The following is an 18,573-nucleotide window of genomic DNA, read 5'->3' on the forward strand; positions in this document are numbered from 1 at the left end:
GTGTTAACAGCTTTAAAGCAGGTTTTGCCAGATCTCAAAACAGAAGAAAGTATTATCACATATGATATTGTTATTCAAATAAAATCAGCAGTCCTTGTTAAAAAAAAAATTACAGAAAGCCCTAATGCATTGTTAATGGAAATATCCCCACATGCCAGCGTCGCTACATTTTGAGTTTGACCGAGAATCATCCTGAGTAAGTACATATTTAGTATTTTCTTAAATTATATTTAGTTTGAATCATAATTGCATTGTATGACCTATGCAAGCAACTTTACCAATGACACAATTAGTGATGTTCATGTGTGTGTTTCATAAACAGATGTGATCAAGCACCTGCTCCAAAAAGGGCAAAGGCAGAACACACAGTCCACCATGTCATGGAAGGATCAGACAGATAACGACACAGTTCCACAGACTCTGCGATTCCTGCCCACACGTGAACCTGGACCTCAACTGAGGTCTTCTGACTCTCATTCTCCATTTAGTCTATTTAAAATGTTTTTTCCAGACAGTGTTGTGTCAACTTTGTGGCACAACACAAATGCTCAAGCTGCCAAGTCAATAGCCAAGGGACGCAAATACAAATTGAGAGATGTAACCGTGAGTGAGATGTATCGCTACATTGGGCTCTTATTTTACATGGCAATGGTAAAGTTGCCCTCCATCATAGACTACTGGCGACAGAGCAGAATTTTCACAGTTCCCTTTCCAGCAACAATTATGTCAAGGGACAGATAACAGTTAAAGTTCCTTTCACTCCTCTCCAAAAACATTACAATCAATTCACTTATCACAGCCATTAAATGAATATTTTTTTATTAATCAATTACAATTTTTATTTCAATCTACACTTTAAAATTGCAATGAAGTTATATAATTGCAAAACTATATCATTTTGTTTTATTATAAAGTAACTTGATTTTTGTAATGGTATGTATATAATGTGAGACAATATGCATATTTGATTACTTTGGAAAGACCTTGACATGTTTAATCATTTTCAAAAATTGTTCTCTTATTTCTTTGGTTCGTACACCATAAATAATTGGATTAAAACAGCTTGGAAAAAGCATATACATTGTACTCAGGAAGACACGGCTGGAGGGAGAAAAGTTGTTTCTTATTCTGTATGACAAAAAAGCAATTAAAGCAAAAGTCAGACTAACTGTCAAGACAATTATATGAGTAATGCAGGTGTTAACAGCTTTTAAGACGGTTTTGCCAGATCTCAGAACAGAAGAAAGTATTATCACATACGATATTGTAATTAAAATAAAATCAGCAGTCATTGTTAGAAAGATAACAGAAAGTCCTAATGCATTGTTAATGGAAATGTCTCCACATGCCAGCTGAACCAATGCCATGTGTTCACAAAAACAATGATTTATTTCATTTGTTGAACAAAAAGTCAATTTCCCAGCCCAAGAAACCATTGTGGTAATTAAGATCATATTTCTGATAACTGGAAAAAGTATGAATTTTAGAAAATTGGTCATTTTCATGTATTTGTGGTAATTAAGCGGTTTGCATATAGCAAAAAAACGATCCAGAGCCATCCAAAGCAATATAGTATATTGAAATATGCCATAACAGTGAATGCAAAACATTTGCAACAAACAGCCTACAAGTGAAATTCCTTTCCAGTTAAATATGAAATTTAGCAACATATGCGGCACACAAAATATTGGCAAAGAGAGGTCAACAACTGCCATAAGACCAATTAGAATACACATTGGAGAGTGAAGAGCCCTCTGAGATATAATTAAATATATGAGTGTAATGTTTGATACAGAAGACAATAAAAATAAAAGAAGGTAAGGAATGGATAGAATGGCTCGCCATTCCCCTAAATCATTAAAACCAGTAAGTGTAAATGTTCTAAATGAAATATTCTGAACAGGAGTTAACATCGTCTCAAGACTTCAGATCTGCCAAATTATACATAAAGGTATAAACGTCTGAATGGATAACACATTGTAGATTTCCAAATGAAATTCTGTTAACAGTAATATTTCTTATTATCAGAAATAATTTTCAAGCTGTACCAGTACCTTCACAGTCACTATTTTCATAAAATGTTGTATTCTAACTTATATATAATGCATAAATATATTTACCAAGAATAATGTCCTGTTTATTATTAAAACTTTTTTTTATATAATTTAGTTCTTAAGGAAATCAAAAAGACTTTTTCACAAAATAAAAAAATTATTTACTTAAAATTGAATCTTTAGAAAGATAACAAAACAATCTGTAATATATTACTTTCTTTACTATCAACAAATAGAAATCCTTTTCTTTTAATTAGTTAACACATGTATAGATTTGCTTTTGGACACTTAAAAAACATTTTAGTCTTAGGTTTATATACTATTCCTATGGCCCCAGGTGGGTCTATCCTTTCTTTAGAATAATGTGAGGAAACACGTTGATCCATGCTTACCCTCCCACACAAATATTGTTTTTCCTCATCACATTGGCATTCTGTATAGCTCTCAAAATAATATTTTCATAGTTATGTAACTATTACAAAGATATTTAGATTTAAATAAAATTCAAGACTTTAATCTGATTTAAAAATTAGTACCTTGTATTATTTTTATATTCTTGAAAAATTATCTATTGTAAAAGTTTTTGTTTTTAGCTCTCCACTGTTGCTCTGAATTTCTTTGTCAATTATCTCCTGAAATCTAAAATCTATTAAAATATGGCGATCATAAAGCCAGCAGTAAAAATAGAGGACATTTTCACAGAATTAGACAGTGATTAAAACTCAGCTATTGCACACAATTGCATCTTAATTTGGAAAACTCATTACTCCTAGCAATAAATGTTACTTTGTTAACGTTCTTTTATCATTATTTTAATTATGGTTAAAAATAAATACATATCTTGCCTCGTAAACAAGGAGATTAATTCAAGCTGAACATTCCAGTGTGTATTAGAAGTCTACTTCAGATAGTGCCAAGAAATCATAATCTGCAAATAACAGGTAAATTATGTTAACAGTTTACCAATAAACCAAATACATATATACATAGTGTACTTACAACTAGGAAGGCTCAATTCAGTCATAGAGTAGATTTACCTGACAGTGATTGTTTAATTTATTTGGTTTGGTTGTATTGTTTTTGCTAAATTGTAGTGACATTCCTTCATAATAATAATTATGTTTGTGTGTACATACAAACTTGGGCCATACAATCTTTTTTATTGCATGTTCTTGCATGTGTAACATGCTGCTAAAACAATGTTAAAATTAAGCAACTTGAAATGTTGAACTGTAATAAAAAATAATCTGTTAATAAAACACATCCAGGTTGTATTCAAAGGCTATGCTTTCATAATGGCAATGAATGTCAAACTATCCCATGAACAATAACATAAACAGCAGCATGGCTAGGAGTTCTCCAAAGAAAAGTAGACAATAGTAATAGACCATGGATGGCAATTTATCAGCTGAAGTTTAATCCCAGCAATTATCTCAGTTGATTTATCTAAACATCAAGATCATGTAATTTCGAAGGACAACTCTGTGAACTTACTTTTAGTTACTTTAGGGAACCTTGGGGCAACCATGGACAATCAACTCTCATTTTCTTTTGATTATTGCTAATTTAATTAGTTCTGGTTAATTTTCAAGGCAACTTCATCTATTCCTTTCCACACCGGCCACTCAGGTGCTTGTTCAATCCCTTTTCATTTAAAGACTGGAAGAGGACAGGACCTGAGGTCAGGTTCTAACATACCACCCCACTGCTGCTCTACCTTCAGTGGCTTCTTAAAAAAGACAAACTCTACTCCTAACTATTTTCTCTCCCAGCAGAGTTTTAGACTGATGGTATTCTAAGTCTGTGTTCTACTGAACAATTATTAGAGTGTATTTATTAATAGAGACTTTGAAACAGTTTTTTAAGTCACTCTGGATAAGGGTGTCTGCCAAATGCCATAAATGTAAATGTAGCCCTATGTTTATGTTTGCCGCCTATCTTTATCCAGACAATCTTTTATAGCACCCTACTCACTCCCTTGTTGCTTGTGTCAATGTTTATGGTAAATGAACGAGAAGGGTCAACAATGGGCAAAACAGGTCCTCCACAATGGACATAGAAAAATTTTGAGATAGAGCTCCCTGTCTTTCTGCAAAAGGCAGAATAGTGGTGTAATCACATAGGTGAAGCCTTTCACAAAGCTTCCAAAATAAAAAAAAATAAAAAACCAGTGTGGGCCAGTCTCTAAATTCTAAAGCTGTTTTCACGGTGTATCCCAGAATAGACAACTCACTTTGGTGGACTTGGCACTTCTGTAAATGTCAAAGCCACACCTTCCAATACAAAAATAGACAAAATAGAACAGTATTGAAAATGGAACTAAATGTCAACCAGATATGTGAAACACTACTGTCAGGACACATTGGAACAGCACCTAGTCTGTTTTGGTTTTGGGCTGCCAATATCGAGATCATAGCTTCTCAATAGCCTCTTCTATTGCCTTGGGAAGCTGGGCTGATATGGATCTTGACCCTGACATTTAGAGCAATGTCTGATCCCTGGGGGTTGGCAGGGAAATGGGGGTTGTCTGTCCACGATGCCACCTTAATTGTTTTATTTCTTGTTTTGTACTTTTGTAATGTCTGGGGAAATATAAATCAATTCTTACTTACTTTTTGTTTCTAAAAATTTCTGTTTTACTTTGAAACAAAGCACATCTTCAACCTCAAAAGCCAAAGCTAATTTTAATGCTGTGTCCCTTTGGTCGCAGTTAAGAATAAAAGAACCCAAGTGTTTTGTTCCTTATTGCACTCTTAGTGCCAGTCCCAAGCTCGTATAAATGGGAAGGGTTGCGTTAGGAAGGGCATCCAGCGTAAAATATGTGCCAAATCAAATATGGCGATAACGAATCAGAATTTCATACCGGATCGGTCAAGGCTCTGGTTACCAATGCCCGCGACAGGTATTGTTAGCCAACAGGGTACTGGTGAAAATTGGGCTACTGTTGGCCGAAGGAGAGGAGGAAGAAGTCTACAGAGACAGCAGGAAAAGGAGAAGTGTAGGAGAGTGGAGGTTTGAGTATTTTGAAAAATTGCTTTGAGAATGTTGATAGAGAATTATAAAGTCAAAAAGGAGCTGCATTGTGTGCTTGTGTATTTGGAGTTCCCTTTCAGGAACTCGAGGTGCGTCGAAACGCTATGGGAACGCCCCTGTGTGACCGCGCTCAGAACCACGTGTGTAATCTGACCAATAGGCGTTTGGAACGTGACGTCAGCATGGCCTCCCTTCAGCGGGCGTCTCCCTCCACTTCCACCCAAAGTCTCGGTACGGATGGGGGAGACCCCTATCTCCATCCTTCCTGCACACAGAAGGTTCCTGAGGTTTGCTTTCGGGGGCGTAGCTTACTAATATCGGGTCCTCCCGTTCGGCCTGGCACTCTCGCGCCGCACCTTCACGAAATGCGTCGATGCAGCACTGACCCCGTTGCGGCTCCAGGGCATCCGCATTTTAAATTACATTGACGATTGGTTGATCCTGGCTCATTCAGAGCGTCAGGCGATTTGGCATCGAGATGTCATCCTCGCCTGCATGAAGGTGCTTGGGTTTCGGCTAAACGGCAGCAAAAGCGTGCTTTCTCCAGCACAGAGAACCACCTTTTTTGGGTGTAGTGTGGGACGTGACCAGGATGCAAGCACGGTTGTTGCCTGCTCGGGTCGAGGTTATCCTCACCGCTGTCAGGAGAGTGCGGGAAGGCCAGCCACTCACTGACAAGCAGTTCCAAAGGCTGCTGGGTCTCATGGCGGCAGCATCCAGCATAATTCCGCTCGGACTCCTGCACGAGGCCCCTCCATTGGTGGCTTCCTCAGGGGAAACCTGCATCGTACTATCAAGGTCTTGGGGGATGCCCTTTGAGCCTTGGATGTTTGGAAAGACCGAACGTTTCTGTCCCGTGGCCCTGTGTTGGGGACTCCGTGTCGTCGCGTGACGCTAACGACGGATGCTTCCCTCACCGGGTGGGGAGCGGTCATGAGTGGCCACTCCGCCCAGGGTCTGTGGAGCGGCCCACGTCTCTCGTGGCACATAAATTGCCTGGAGATGATGGCAGTGTTTTTTGGGGTTAAAGCACTTTCTCCCGGACCTAAGAGATTGCCATGTATTTGTCCGCACGAACAATACTGCGGTGGTCTCTTACATCAACCACCAAGGGGGTCTCCAAATTCTCCCCTTGTACATGCTAGCGCGAACAAACCTTTTGTGGTCTTAGGACAGGCTCCTATCTTTGAGGGCCATTTACATCCCGGGGCGGTTGAATGTCAGAGCAGACGCCCTGTCGAGGCAGGGGCTGAGGCCTGGGGAATGGCGTCTCCACCCCGAGGTGGTGGAGCTCATATTGCGGAAGTTCTACAGAGCCCAGGTGGATCTTTTTGCAACCCAGGAAACCTCGCACTGTCCCCTCTGGTTCTCTCTCTCTCAACTAGCCCCGTTAGGGCTGGATGCCATGGTACAGTTGTGGCCGAGGCTACGCCTGTACGCCTTTCCCCCGATCGCACTGCTCCCTGGAGTTCTGGAGAGAGTTCGCCGGGATGGAGTCCGTCTCCTCCTGGTAGCGCCTCAATGGCCGGGCAAACCATGGTTTGCGGATCTGGTGTCCCTACTCGAGGGCCCTCCGTGGGAAATTCCCAGGATCTCCTCTCACAGGTGGGTGGAACACTGGTTCACCCCCGCCCAGAGTTGTGGAGGCTGTGGCTGTGGCCACTGAAGGGGCACAGTTCGTAGCAGCTGGTCTCTCTACCGAGGTAGTAGAAACCATTTCCACTCCAGAGCTCCCATCACGAGGAGGTCATACGCCGCACGTTGGCGACTGTTCACGTCTTGGTGCGACCACCATGGCCTGGAACCTATTAACTGCCAGATCGGTTCGGTTCTAGAGTTCTTACAGTTTGCCGCAGGGTTAACCCCTTCGACCCTGAAGGTTTACATGTCCACCATCGCGGCATATGGCACCCCGCCTGCGGGGCAGTTGCTGGGTAGGCACCATCTGGTGACACGTTTCCTCCGCAACACCCGGAGGCTGAGGCTTGGGACGCGACCCAGAGTGCCTGTCTGGGATCTGGCAGTTGTGCTGGCTCTATCTGAGCCCCTCTTCGAGCCATTAGCCGATGTGGCCCTTAGGTTTCTGTCTATTAAGACCACCTTCCTCTTGGCGATTTCCTCCCTGAAGGGGATCGGAGCTCTGCAGGCTCTGTCCGTGGCCCTGTCTCTCCTGGAATTTGCCCCTGGCATGGCATTTCTTTATCCGAAACCTGGGTACGTACCTAAGGTGCCTTTGGCTCCCTCATGTCCTGTCGTGTTACAGGCATTCTGCCCTACTCCATTTACAGCCCCAGAACAGGACAGGAGTGAAAGCACTGGACACTTACCTCTGCAGGACGAGACCGTTTAGAAAGTCAGAGCAGCTGCTTGTCTGCTATGGCCCTAACAGGTTTTCTGGCCAATGAGCAGACTTTGAGCAGATGGGTAGTTGATGCGATTGTGTCGGTTAACGAGTCCTCTGGCCTCCCCGCACCGCTCGGGGTCCGAGCTCACTCCACCCGGAGTGTGGCGGCCTCTACGCCTGATCCGCTGGAGTGTCACTCCAGGACATCTGTGACGCTGCGGGTTGGTCCACCCCGCATAGAACTTTTGTCAGGTTCTATGACCTTAACCTCAGAGCCACCCCGGGCTCCTCTGTCCTATGTCCTGGTGCCGAGGCCCTCACTCTCTAGGCAGGGTCTGGTTAGTGTGGCATGATTGGACACTCGTTCCCATAGAGTTTCGATGCAGCTCGAGTTCCTGAAGAGAAACGTCTCTAGGTTATGACCGTAACCCTAGTTCCCCGAGGGAACGAGACGCTGTGTCTCCGTGCCACACTCCCTGCATTCCTGCGGTGCTTACCTTTTCTCGCAGGAGCTAGCGTCTTGTCCATCTTGCAGCCATTTGTAGCTTCCTGTTTATGCAACGTCGCCCGCTGATGACATCACGTTCCAAACGCCTATTGGTCAAATTACACATGTGGTTCAGAACGCGGTCACACAGGGGCGTTCCCATAGCATTCCGACGCAGCGTCTCATTCCCTCTGGGAACTAGGGTTACGGTCGTAACCTAAAGACGAAAGCGTACTACAGGGTGCCGAAAGAGGAGTTGTAGTATTGTATGAGGAAGTCAGGTGTGGCACAGAGGTGTGTGAAGGTGGTGCAGGACATGTATGAGGACAGTGTGACAGCAGTTAAGTGTGTACTATGAACAACAGTCTGGTTCATGGTGGAGGTTGGACTGCATCAAGGATCAGCTCGGAGCCCTTTCCTGTTTGCAGTGGTGATGGGCAGGTTGACAGACGAGGTCAGACAGGATGCGGATGATATAATGTTTTGTAGTAATAGTAGAGAGCAGGTTGAGAAGAGCCTGGAGAGGTGGAGGTACGTGCTGGAGAGAAGGGAAGTCAGTAGGTGTAAGACAAAATACATGTGTGTGAATGAGAGAGAGGGCAGTGGAGTTAATGTGGTTACAGAGAGAAGAGGTGGTGAAGGGGGATGAGTTAAGGTACCTGGGGTCAACAGTGCAGAGTAATAGATAGTGTGTTAGAGAAGTGAAGAAAAGAGTGCAGGCAGGGTGGAGTGGGTGAAGAAGAATGGCAGGAGTGATTTGTGATAGAAGGGTATTTGCAAGAGTGAAAAGGAAAGTTTATAGAACTGTGGTAAGACCTGCAATGTTGTATGGTTTAGAGACAGTGGCATTGGCTAAAAGACAGGAGGTGGAGCTGGAGGTTGCAGAGATGAAGATGTTGAAATTTTCATTGGGAGTGACAAGGACAGGATAAGAAATGAGTTTATTAGAGGGACTGCACCTGTAGGACGTTTTGGGGACAAAGTAAGAGAGGTTTGGACATGTGCAGAAGAGGGACATGGAGTATATCAGTAGGAAAATGCTGAGAATGGAGCCACCAGGAAGGAGGAAAAGAGGCAGGCCAAAGAGGAGGTTCATGGATGTGGTGAGGGAAGACATGCAGATAGTTGGTTTGAAAGAGGCAGATGTAGAGGAGAGAGTAGTATGGAGACGGATGATCCGCTGTGATGACCCCTAATTGGAGTAGCCAAAAGAAGAAGAAGAAAAAGATCAAAAGTTCATTGGTGAAATTGAAACAGTCATCTGAGTTCGGGGTTTGGACAATGCAGATCAGGTAGACTTCATACTCTTTCATTTAAGAGGATCAGCCTTAGATGAGATAAAGCTGTGTATGGAGGAGAGATAAAACAGCCTCAAGAGCTCTTTTCATATTTAATTAAGGGGAGCTTTTGGGGTGAAACGCACAACACCACAGCTGGTACATGTCTTCTCAACAAACAGATGGGGAAGACTTTCAAGATTATTCCCATTCTTTTTCTCAGCTGTTAAATGCTGCTCTACAACAGTCAACTAATGTTTTGTTTGATCCCCAGATAGCTCTGAGAGACCAGTTAATTGAAGAGGTGAAAGACCTTTTTATATTAATATATAATATTTAATATTGTGGGTGCAGTTGAGATTTACAAGCAGGCCAACCCAGGCTCTACAGTCCCACTGAATTGGCAGCAACCCTGCAGGAAGTGGTGAAAGTTATTACTCAGCAAGGCAAAGTAATTGGTGAGCTTACTGACACTGTGCGTAAGTTTACTATGCAGAAAGCCAGTGAACCTGGCAAGAGTACCAAGTCTAAGTTTAGTTCAAGGTATGCTGATGATGGTCAGCCAATCTGCCTGAGATGTGAAGGGTTGAGACATTGAAATTGCCCAACACCACATGGCTCAAAAGGCCAATCCAGCTCTGCCTCTGTGTCTGATGTACCGGGAAACTGGGTCTCTCCATTGCAGTGAGCCAGGCAATGTAAGGAAAGCCTCAAGGCTCTAATAGTAGTCTATCAACCAAAGAAAGATTTCTTGAGCGTGCAGTTGGCACATGTCCAGAGGTAATTATTCATATTGGGATGAGCCTGCTCCCCAGTGACCATACCAGGTCATTGTATGACCATACCAGAGTGTGGCTTCCTGATAGTCAGAGATAGGGAAGTTTCAGGGCCAGACTCTACTCCACCTAACATAATAGGAATGAACATAGCTCAGAGATGCAGGCAGTTAGTTATCTCTCAGTTTGATATCACACTAGGAGGCAATTTGTTGTGGCAGGAAGCTTTCCATCGTGTACAGGAAGTTGAGCTCATTGAAAAAGAGTCAATCGCCAGAGTAAGAGGCAAACACAAAGCATACGTACCAGCTTCGTCTGTTGCCACAGTGTATGTCAAAGTCCACAAAAGGTCAGCAGGTAGTGATCTTTGGTCATTGTTTGAGCCTGGAAATGGGCCTTTACCTAGGGGGTTGGTCCCAGTCCCAACATTAGTATCACCTCATAGTAACGTGTTTCCTGTCAAGATGGTAATCCTCTGGTAATCAAAGGATGAAGTGGGCTGTGACAGAAAGGTTTCGGAGCTACTTGTTGGGGTCAAAGTTTACCATCATAACTGAAAATAACCCTCTCTGCCATTGTATAACTGCAAATTTAAGGGGAATTGAGCAAAGATGGGCAGCACAGCTTGCTGTTTTTGATTTGGTTGTGAAGTACCATCCAGGGCGTTGTAATACAGTGGTGGATGCACTCTCTAGGATGCCAGGATTGAGTGAGGTGGAGCCTGAAGTTAAGGACCAAGAATATGTTGGCTGTGTTGCCCTATGCAATTCGCTCAGAACAGGAAAAATTTTATGGCCAGATTTGGTGGTGGAACGATTGAGTCCTGCAAAGTTTGTCAGCTACAAGCATCTGGGGCAAATGAAGATGACTGTGATTGTGAGAACACTCCTACCCTGCCAGGATACTCTAAATGCGAACTTTTTCAGTTCCAGGAGACTGATCCAACTCTCAGTGTGTTTAGGACGTTCTGAAACATGAAGAAAAATCTCACCAAGAGAGGATGGGGTTGTCCAAACCAGTGCTGTCCCTCTTAAAACAGTAAAAGAAAATCAGAGAGAAAGATGGACTCTTGTATCGTGTGCTTGATGATATTCACATTGGGGAGTGCCACCAGATGCTATTACCTGGGGGGGGATCCTCAGTGCAAGAGGTTCAATAGAACCCTCCATGACCTCCTACAAATGCTCCCCCTAGAGAAAAACCGCAGGTGGCCAGAGCACCTTGCAGAGCTTGTCTAAGCTTACAATTTGATGCCACACTCCTCGACAGGCTTTTCACCATGCCATTTACTGCTTGGCTTTCAACCCCATCTTCCAGTCAATGCCATACTGGGTCAAGACCCAGATGTTGACCAGGGACGAGTGACTGAACGTACACAAAGAAAGACTCTGCGATGCACAATACAGGCAAGAGTATGCTGAGAAAAAAGCAGCTGACAGAGTAGCACAACAGGCAGAGAAGGTGTCCAGCAGTCGAGGTTGGACAGTATGTGTATCTCTGTTATCATATAAAGTGGTGGATGTCCAGGAGTCAACCTATATGGTAGGGCCAATAGAAGGGGTGTAGATTAAAAGGGTGCATAGATCGAACCTCAAGCCTTGTGTGAATAAGGGTTTGGTGCCAGCTCCAAGGATTCAGAAACCACCATTTAAGGAAAAAACACCTCAATGTTGGAAAGGGAGGTGCCATTTCTGGATGTAAAGGGTGTGCTGGTGGAAGAGGCCCAATGAAATTGATGGGGCTGTTTCTCTAGGTTTTGAGGGTAATAAGGCTGCTTGTGAGGTTCTGGAGACAGAGCCAGTGTCTATTAGAGTAGAGTCTGAAGAGACTGACTTACCTGTCATATTGCCAGAGTGGAAGCCTGTTCCTATACCTAAAAGGAAAAGAGAAGGTAGTACCCAGATGAATGTACCATGCCCTGAGCTGCGAAGGACACAGAGATCCACAGAAATCACAACAAAGTAAACATTTCTGTTTTACTTTAAAACAAAGCACATCTCTAACACCAAAAGCCAAAGCTAATTTTAATGATGTGTCTCTTTGGTCACAGTCAAAAATAAAAGGCTGCAGGTTTAAGGGTTTTGCCTGTGTTTTGGTCCTTATTGCCCTACCATAGGCCTTTACCTGGCAGCATATAGAACACATATCAGATATTAAATTGATAAGCTGTTGAATGGAGTTCTTTTTGAAATACCTCCTGCAAGGACAGAAATTGGGCTAGCTGTATCTCTGTGTATAGTTCTTATTGTGACTTCAACAACAAAAAGTGCCCATGAGCCAGCATACTCTGCACACCCCATACCATGGTGTACTATTATCTAAGTGTAAGGTTAGTAATGTCATTGGCTGCCCATTCCATATACATTTGTTGTTAAGTTCAGTGTACCGAACTTCAGTTGCTATAATGGCTTAGAACTGTAACTGCCATGAAAAGTTTTGCACTCACTTGTAACCTCAACAATGATGGAACTTTAATGATGCATTAATGAATATCCAGTATCATATAGGTGAGGATGGGTTCCCTTTAATTCTGGTAACTTTCAAGGTTTCTTCCTAATATTATCTTGGGGAGTTTTCCCTGCCCCTGTTAAACTTATAAGAACAAGTTTAGAGTAAGATCAAACAGAATATATCACACAAACTGGTCTTTTTGTTGATTTTTAAACACTAACAAGCAGTACACAAAGCAGAATATTAATTGCCATGCCGAAAATCTTTGTCACTGAAACCTTTTCCAAGTTGTTATTGGTGCCACTGTTACATTTGCGGCTTTCTTGTTTGCTCACATGACATCTCTACAGTAAAGGCTAGTACATATATTCATGCCAACCAACTCTATACTGTAGATTATTAACCTGCTACTTTTCTAAACTTGTTCTTTTTTTAATGCATGCTTATCCAACTTGCCAAAGATCCCCAGGAATGTAGATTGTACTTGTGACTCATTTGGATTTCACCATCTCTTCTTTTGCATTGAACCAGATATGTGTGGAAAAGAGGCTTCAGCGGCTTGTACAGTAGGGGCTATGCATAATGGGTGCATTACTTCATGTGGTTTCCTTCTTATCCCCAAGCCATTGGTTTGAAATTGGTAAATATGAACTCACATGATCACATGATCACATGACCCCTTTGAATTGCTTCACATTTAATCTTTATGCTTCTAAGCAAAATGTGATGTTCAATCAGTGTTCCATTTGTAAAAAATTTTTATGGGACCTCACCAAACTTTTTTTTATAGTGTTTGTTCCCACCACAATATGTCTATCCATTAGTCATAGTGCAGTATGTGTTTCTTTGCTTTTAAAATGTTTCTATACCGTTAAAACAATGACTGCTAAGAATTTGTCCTGGCCTTCTTAGAATCCAGAACAACAGAGGGCACCCCTGGTCATGGCTACCTTGTTATGCCCTGTTATTCCCTACCAAAACACATCCTCATCAGATCTTGATTTTTTTGTATGTGCAATTTCCTCTTTTTATGTTGCACATCTGTTTTGCAATTTTCACTGTTTCTTTGTTGAAGCATTAAGTAAAAGTTGCTGTGACTTGTATTCAACATGTTCAAGTTTCTTAACTCTTTGTTAACCAGTTTTTATTCCTTTACTCTCCTTGTATTTTATTTCTCCGAATAAATGTTTTGCTGTTTGCTTCTGTTCCATTGAATCTCCACTTTGTGACAGAATCATGAAGGCTGTTATATGCGCTTCTTAGTATGCAACTCCATGTTCCAACTCACATTTATTACCCATACCTATTTCCTATTTTACTTAATTAGTGGTACTATTTAAGTACTGAATTTGGTGTCCCTCACAGTCTTGCTTTGTACTACTGTGATTATCATTGTATTGCTCAAGTTTAGGTAATGGCTTTTTTGTCTGTTTCATATAAATTATTGTCGTTTTTTGTTATTTCTTTGCTTTGTGTGTATTTTCACTGATAATGAACTTATCTATAATGATACATGACACATAACTCATAACATAACTCATCTACATGATACATGACACACTAAAAATGTAATCATTGACTTTATCTCTACTTTCCTTGAGCCACTAACTTTACTTTGAAATTTGTAAAAAATGTATTTATATTGACATTAGCTTTGTTTATTTATACCTCTGTTATACAATCATGGACAAAAGCTGCCACAAGAACCCTTATAGTACATCAGTTGGAGCACTAAAGTTACCTCGACTTTGTGACATGAGAACTGGCACAAAATCATGATGGAAAAGGCAAATCTTACTGAACACAAGGTCAAATTCCAATTTTGCACACACCCCTTCTGCATCCAAAAACTGCACATTAATGCTACAGTTTGATGGAATCCCCAATATTTGGTCCTAAATGGAGTTCTATTTAAATATACAAAATGCAATTATATCCATATTCAGCTAGGGAAAAATACTTCACCAACTTTATATTAATAATTTTTTAACTTTATTGAATTCTCATTTCATGAACTTTTCTACAAAATGTAATGACATGTCAAGTGTGTATTGTACGAAATAAATTATATATACTGTATATATATTGCCATGTGATCTTGATCACATTAATAAAATCTTAAAAAAAAAAGAAAAGTGTTGAAATTAAAACCTTAAATGCAACACACAACACAGAAAAAAAAAATGTAATCACTAAACATTTTTTTTTTTTACTGAATATATGGGTTCTAAACCATACTTTTGAATGTTAGTTAGTGGTGCTGTAACAAGAAAATACTAATAGTTTATGTATATGACCACTGAACATACATGTGAACATTGGGCCACATTGCATAATGAATAATAGAAATATGCCACACTTCTTTGCATAATATAATTTGTTTTTAAGATGTGCCAAGTCTCAAATCAAGCACCAAAATCTGTCATTGTGCACACATCCAGCAATTAAAACTGTCCGTGTGGAAACAGCAAAGGTTATGTTTGGTGTCATGATAATCTATGTAATTTAAAACACCATAATTACTTTAAACAAGAACCTACAATGCTCAATGTATATGTAGTTTCACTAATAAGAATCATACATTTGAATAAAGCATCCATGTTTGTCCATGCTCATGTTGATTAGAGTATTACAAACTCGAAATGAATTAATTGAAGGTACATTTAGAACAGTTAAATTTGTAAGTTTAAGTTGCGATAAACCTTAAACCCTAACTCATGACAATTATGTAAATAATAGCGAATATATTCACGTGTATATCTACATATACATATATACATACAGTATATATATATATATATATATATATATATATATATATATATATATATATATATATATATATATTTTTTTTTATATATATATATATATATATATATATATATATATATATATATATATATATATATATATACACACACACTATGGACATTAAATGAATTGGTGGATATGCTTGAACCTTTGCTAAATAACATATACACATAATTTAAAAAATTTGTTAAAAAAAATGTACAAAAATGTTTATTTGTGCAACATAAACAGAAATGTACAATAAGGTTTGCAATGCAACAATTTCTGTTTCATAGATATTTAACAGTTGTATTTTGTGTTATAGTGTTAGGAAATATTACTTACTCCTGGTTATTTTTTTAGTAATTTAAGACAGTCACCTAAACTAGATTATTTTCAAAATGTTTCACCTGCCTTCTAAGCACAATGATGCATTATCTTATATATGTATGTACTTCATGAATTTCAGAAACTGTTGCCGTATTTCTTTTGTTCTCATTCCATAAATTATTGGGTTAAAACAGCTTGGAAAAAGTAAATACATTGTGCTCATAAATACACGGCTGCCTGGAGAGAAATTATTTCTTACTCGATATAACATAAAAGAAATAAGAGCAAAAAATAATGTAAAAGTGATAACAATTATATGAGTAATACAAGTATTCAGAGCCTTCAAATGGGCTTTACCAGATTTTAGGACAGAGATGAATATTATTACATAAGACACAGCAATGAAAACAAAATCCAAGGCTGGAATGAGAAAAGCTGTCAAAAGTCCTACCAAGTTATTAATTGAAATATCTCCACATGCCAACTGAACCAATGCCATATGTTCACAAAAACAGTGGTCTATTACATTATGCTCACAGTAAGATAGCCTTCCTGCCAGATAAACTACTGTGGTAATTAAGACTACATTTCTAATTAACGGTATGCCAATAAATTTTAAAAAGTTACATATTTCCATATACTTGTGATAAAAAAGAGGTTTACAAATGGCAAAGTAACGATCCAGTGCCATTGCAAACAATAAAGTAGACTGGAATGTTCCAGAATAATGAATGCAAAACATTTGTATTAAACACCCAAAAAGAGAAATACCATTCCAGCCAAATAAAAAGTTAAACAACATATGTGGTACAAAGAGCATTGGTGAACACAAGTCCACAACTCCCATAAAAGCAATTAGTACAAACATGGGAGAGTGCAAAGCTTTCTGTGATATTATCAGATACACAAGAATAGAGTTTCCAGAAACTGACAGCAAAAACATCACAAAATAAGGAATGAATAGCACAGGTCTCCATTCTTCCAAATCATAGAAACAATTCAGTTTGAAATGTTGTAAAGAAATGTTTTGTCCAAAGATTTCCTGCATTTTGGTCCACTTTCAAATTTATACAAAGGATATTTTGCTCAGTTTGTCATACTTGTAAGTAAGTTTTTACTCAAAATGTTATGAATTATAGGGTTTTTTAAATATATTTTTTGTACAGAAAAGGTAGCTCTGGCACTTGCTGAAATTAACCCTGCCAAAATAATTACATATATAATGCATAAAAACATTGTACAAAAATATTATTTATTAAATTTGAAATAAAACAAAGAATAACTTTAATTTTAGTGTAGTTATGAGTCCATTGCTTATTCTTAAAGTTGGCAGGGTGAGTATGAGCTTTTCAGGCCTCTCTGGCTCTAAATATAACCTGCTTTCTTCCCATGAGCCATTAACATTTACCACCCATTTTGTATGGGAAAATGTTAGGTCTCTGCTAAACCTAAAACTAATGTCAAATCATTATAACAATTTTATAATAGTATATAATTATATAATACATGTTTCTGTTATAATATTTAACTTAAATTTGATTAATTCTCAAAATCCTTTCAGAATTAGTAACAAATTAAATACACAGATTTAAATCACTACAAATCTCTCACTACAAATACTGTAACTGCGAATGTATCGGTTATACAAAGCTTTTCACTAAATGCTGGTGTGTACAATCAGTTATTCATATCTATGTTAAAAAAATATATATTTCACCTTTGCAGTTGTGCACACTTGGTGCTATAATAATTTTGATAGTTTTAGATAAAATTTTACATAGTATTTGTGTACACTTCTTTTGTCTGCAAGATAGCATGGATATGATCTGCATTACAACTCCAACACCTGTTGTTATTGTAAAGTTTCCTTCTTTAAAGGTTTCTCAAACTGTCAAAGAAGTTACATTTGGAAACACTTAAACAGAAAACTGTACTTCACACTGTTTTGGGGTTGAACATAAAAAAGAATATAGGGGACACGCACGAGGAGGTTATATGCCACCAGATGGCATCTGTTCACCACGTGTTGTGAGCACCACCCGTTGGAGCCAGTCAACTGCCTGCTTGGTTCAGTTCAGGAGTTTTTGCAGGAACAGTTTACACACAGGATTGGCTCCGTCATTCCTAAAGGTTTACGTGTCCACTATCACGGCCTATTGTAATCCGCCTGTGGTGCAGTCGCTGGGGAAACACCCCCTCGTGACACGTTTCCTATGCGGCACCCAGAGTCTGAGGCCCGGGATACGTCCCAGAGCGCCTGTGTGGGACTTGGCTGTAATGCTGGAGGTTCTATCTGAGCCCCTCTTCGAGCCCTTGGCCGAGGTGGCCCTTAGGTATCTGTCAGTTAAGACCGCCTTTCTTCTGGCAATTTCCTCCATTAAGAGGGTCAGGGACCTACAAGCTCTTTCCGTGGCCCGGTCTCTCCTGGAGTTTGACGTTCTGCAGGCATTTTGCCCTCCTCCTTTCCAAGCCCCACCAGGAAAAGCAAAATCGAGTATGGCCAGTGTAAGCACCGGACACATACCTTCACAGGACGAGTCCGTGGAGGAAGTCATTGGCCCTCATGGCCCTCGTTTCAACGCAGCTCTCATTCTCTCAGGAAACAAGGGTTCACTTTCAGGAACTTGACCTGCATCGAAACGCTTTTGGAACATGCCCGTGTGTTTCCTATGAGGAAGTCATTGGCCCTCATGGCCCTCGTTTCAACGCAGCTCTCATTCTCTCAGGAAACAAGGGTTCACTTTCAGGAACTTGACCTGCATCGAAACGCTTTTGGAACATGCCCGTGTGTTTTTACACTCTGATATAATGTGTAATCAGTCAAAAATTGGATGCTGGCCGGTGGGGTGACGTCATGACCAGTAGTATAAAACTCATATGAGTAAGGTAAGTGGCAGCTTCTGTCTGTTCACGAAGCGCTCTGTGTGTTTTTGTTTTCTGTCAGATTGTTTGTCATAAAAGAAAAGAAAAAAAGAAAAAAGAAAAATGAAAGTAAAAAAATTTAAGTACACTTTCTGCCTGTGTGCTTCTC

At 40.1% G+C, this 18,573-nt stretch overlaps 1 protein-coding gene across 1 annotated transcript; it reads right to left on the minus strand.

Annotated features, from left to right (window-relative positions):
• Positions 1 to 946: 946 nt before the first annotated feature.
• LOC310729870 (olfactory receptor 52K2-like) lies at positions 947 to 16,683 on the minus strand. Its single transcript, XM_083548465.1, has 2 exons — positions 16,170 to 16,683; positions 947 to 1,495 (listed from the first exon to the last, which is right to left on the minus strand). The coding sequence occupies exons 1-2, from the start codon at positions 16,588 to 16,590 to the stop codon at positions 969 to 971; spliced, it is 948 nt and encodes a 315-aa protein (XP_083404591.1). The 5' UTR covers positions 16,591 to 16,683; the 3' UTR covers positions 947 to 968.
• Between the last annotated feature and the right edge of the window lie 1,890 nt (positions 16,684 to 18,573).

Source organism: Silurus aristotelis, assembly GCF_946808225.1.
Source record: "Silurus aristotelis genome assembly, chromosome: 8".
Classification (NCBI taxonomy): Eukaryota; Metazoa; Chordata; class Actinopteri; order Siluriformes; family Siluridae; genus Silurus; species Silurus aristotelis.

Excerpts from the sequence above, each read along its gene's own strand:
- LOC310729870 (XM_083548465.1), bottom strand. The coding sequence starts at position 16,590 with ATGCAGGAAATCTTTGGACAAAACATTTCTTTACAACATTTCAAACTG. Across the intron at positions 1,496-16,169 it reads TCACAAGTATATGGAAATAT|CCAATTTTCTAAAATTCATA; the intron begins GTAACTTTTTAA and ends ACATGAAAATGA.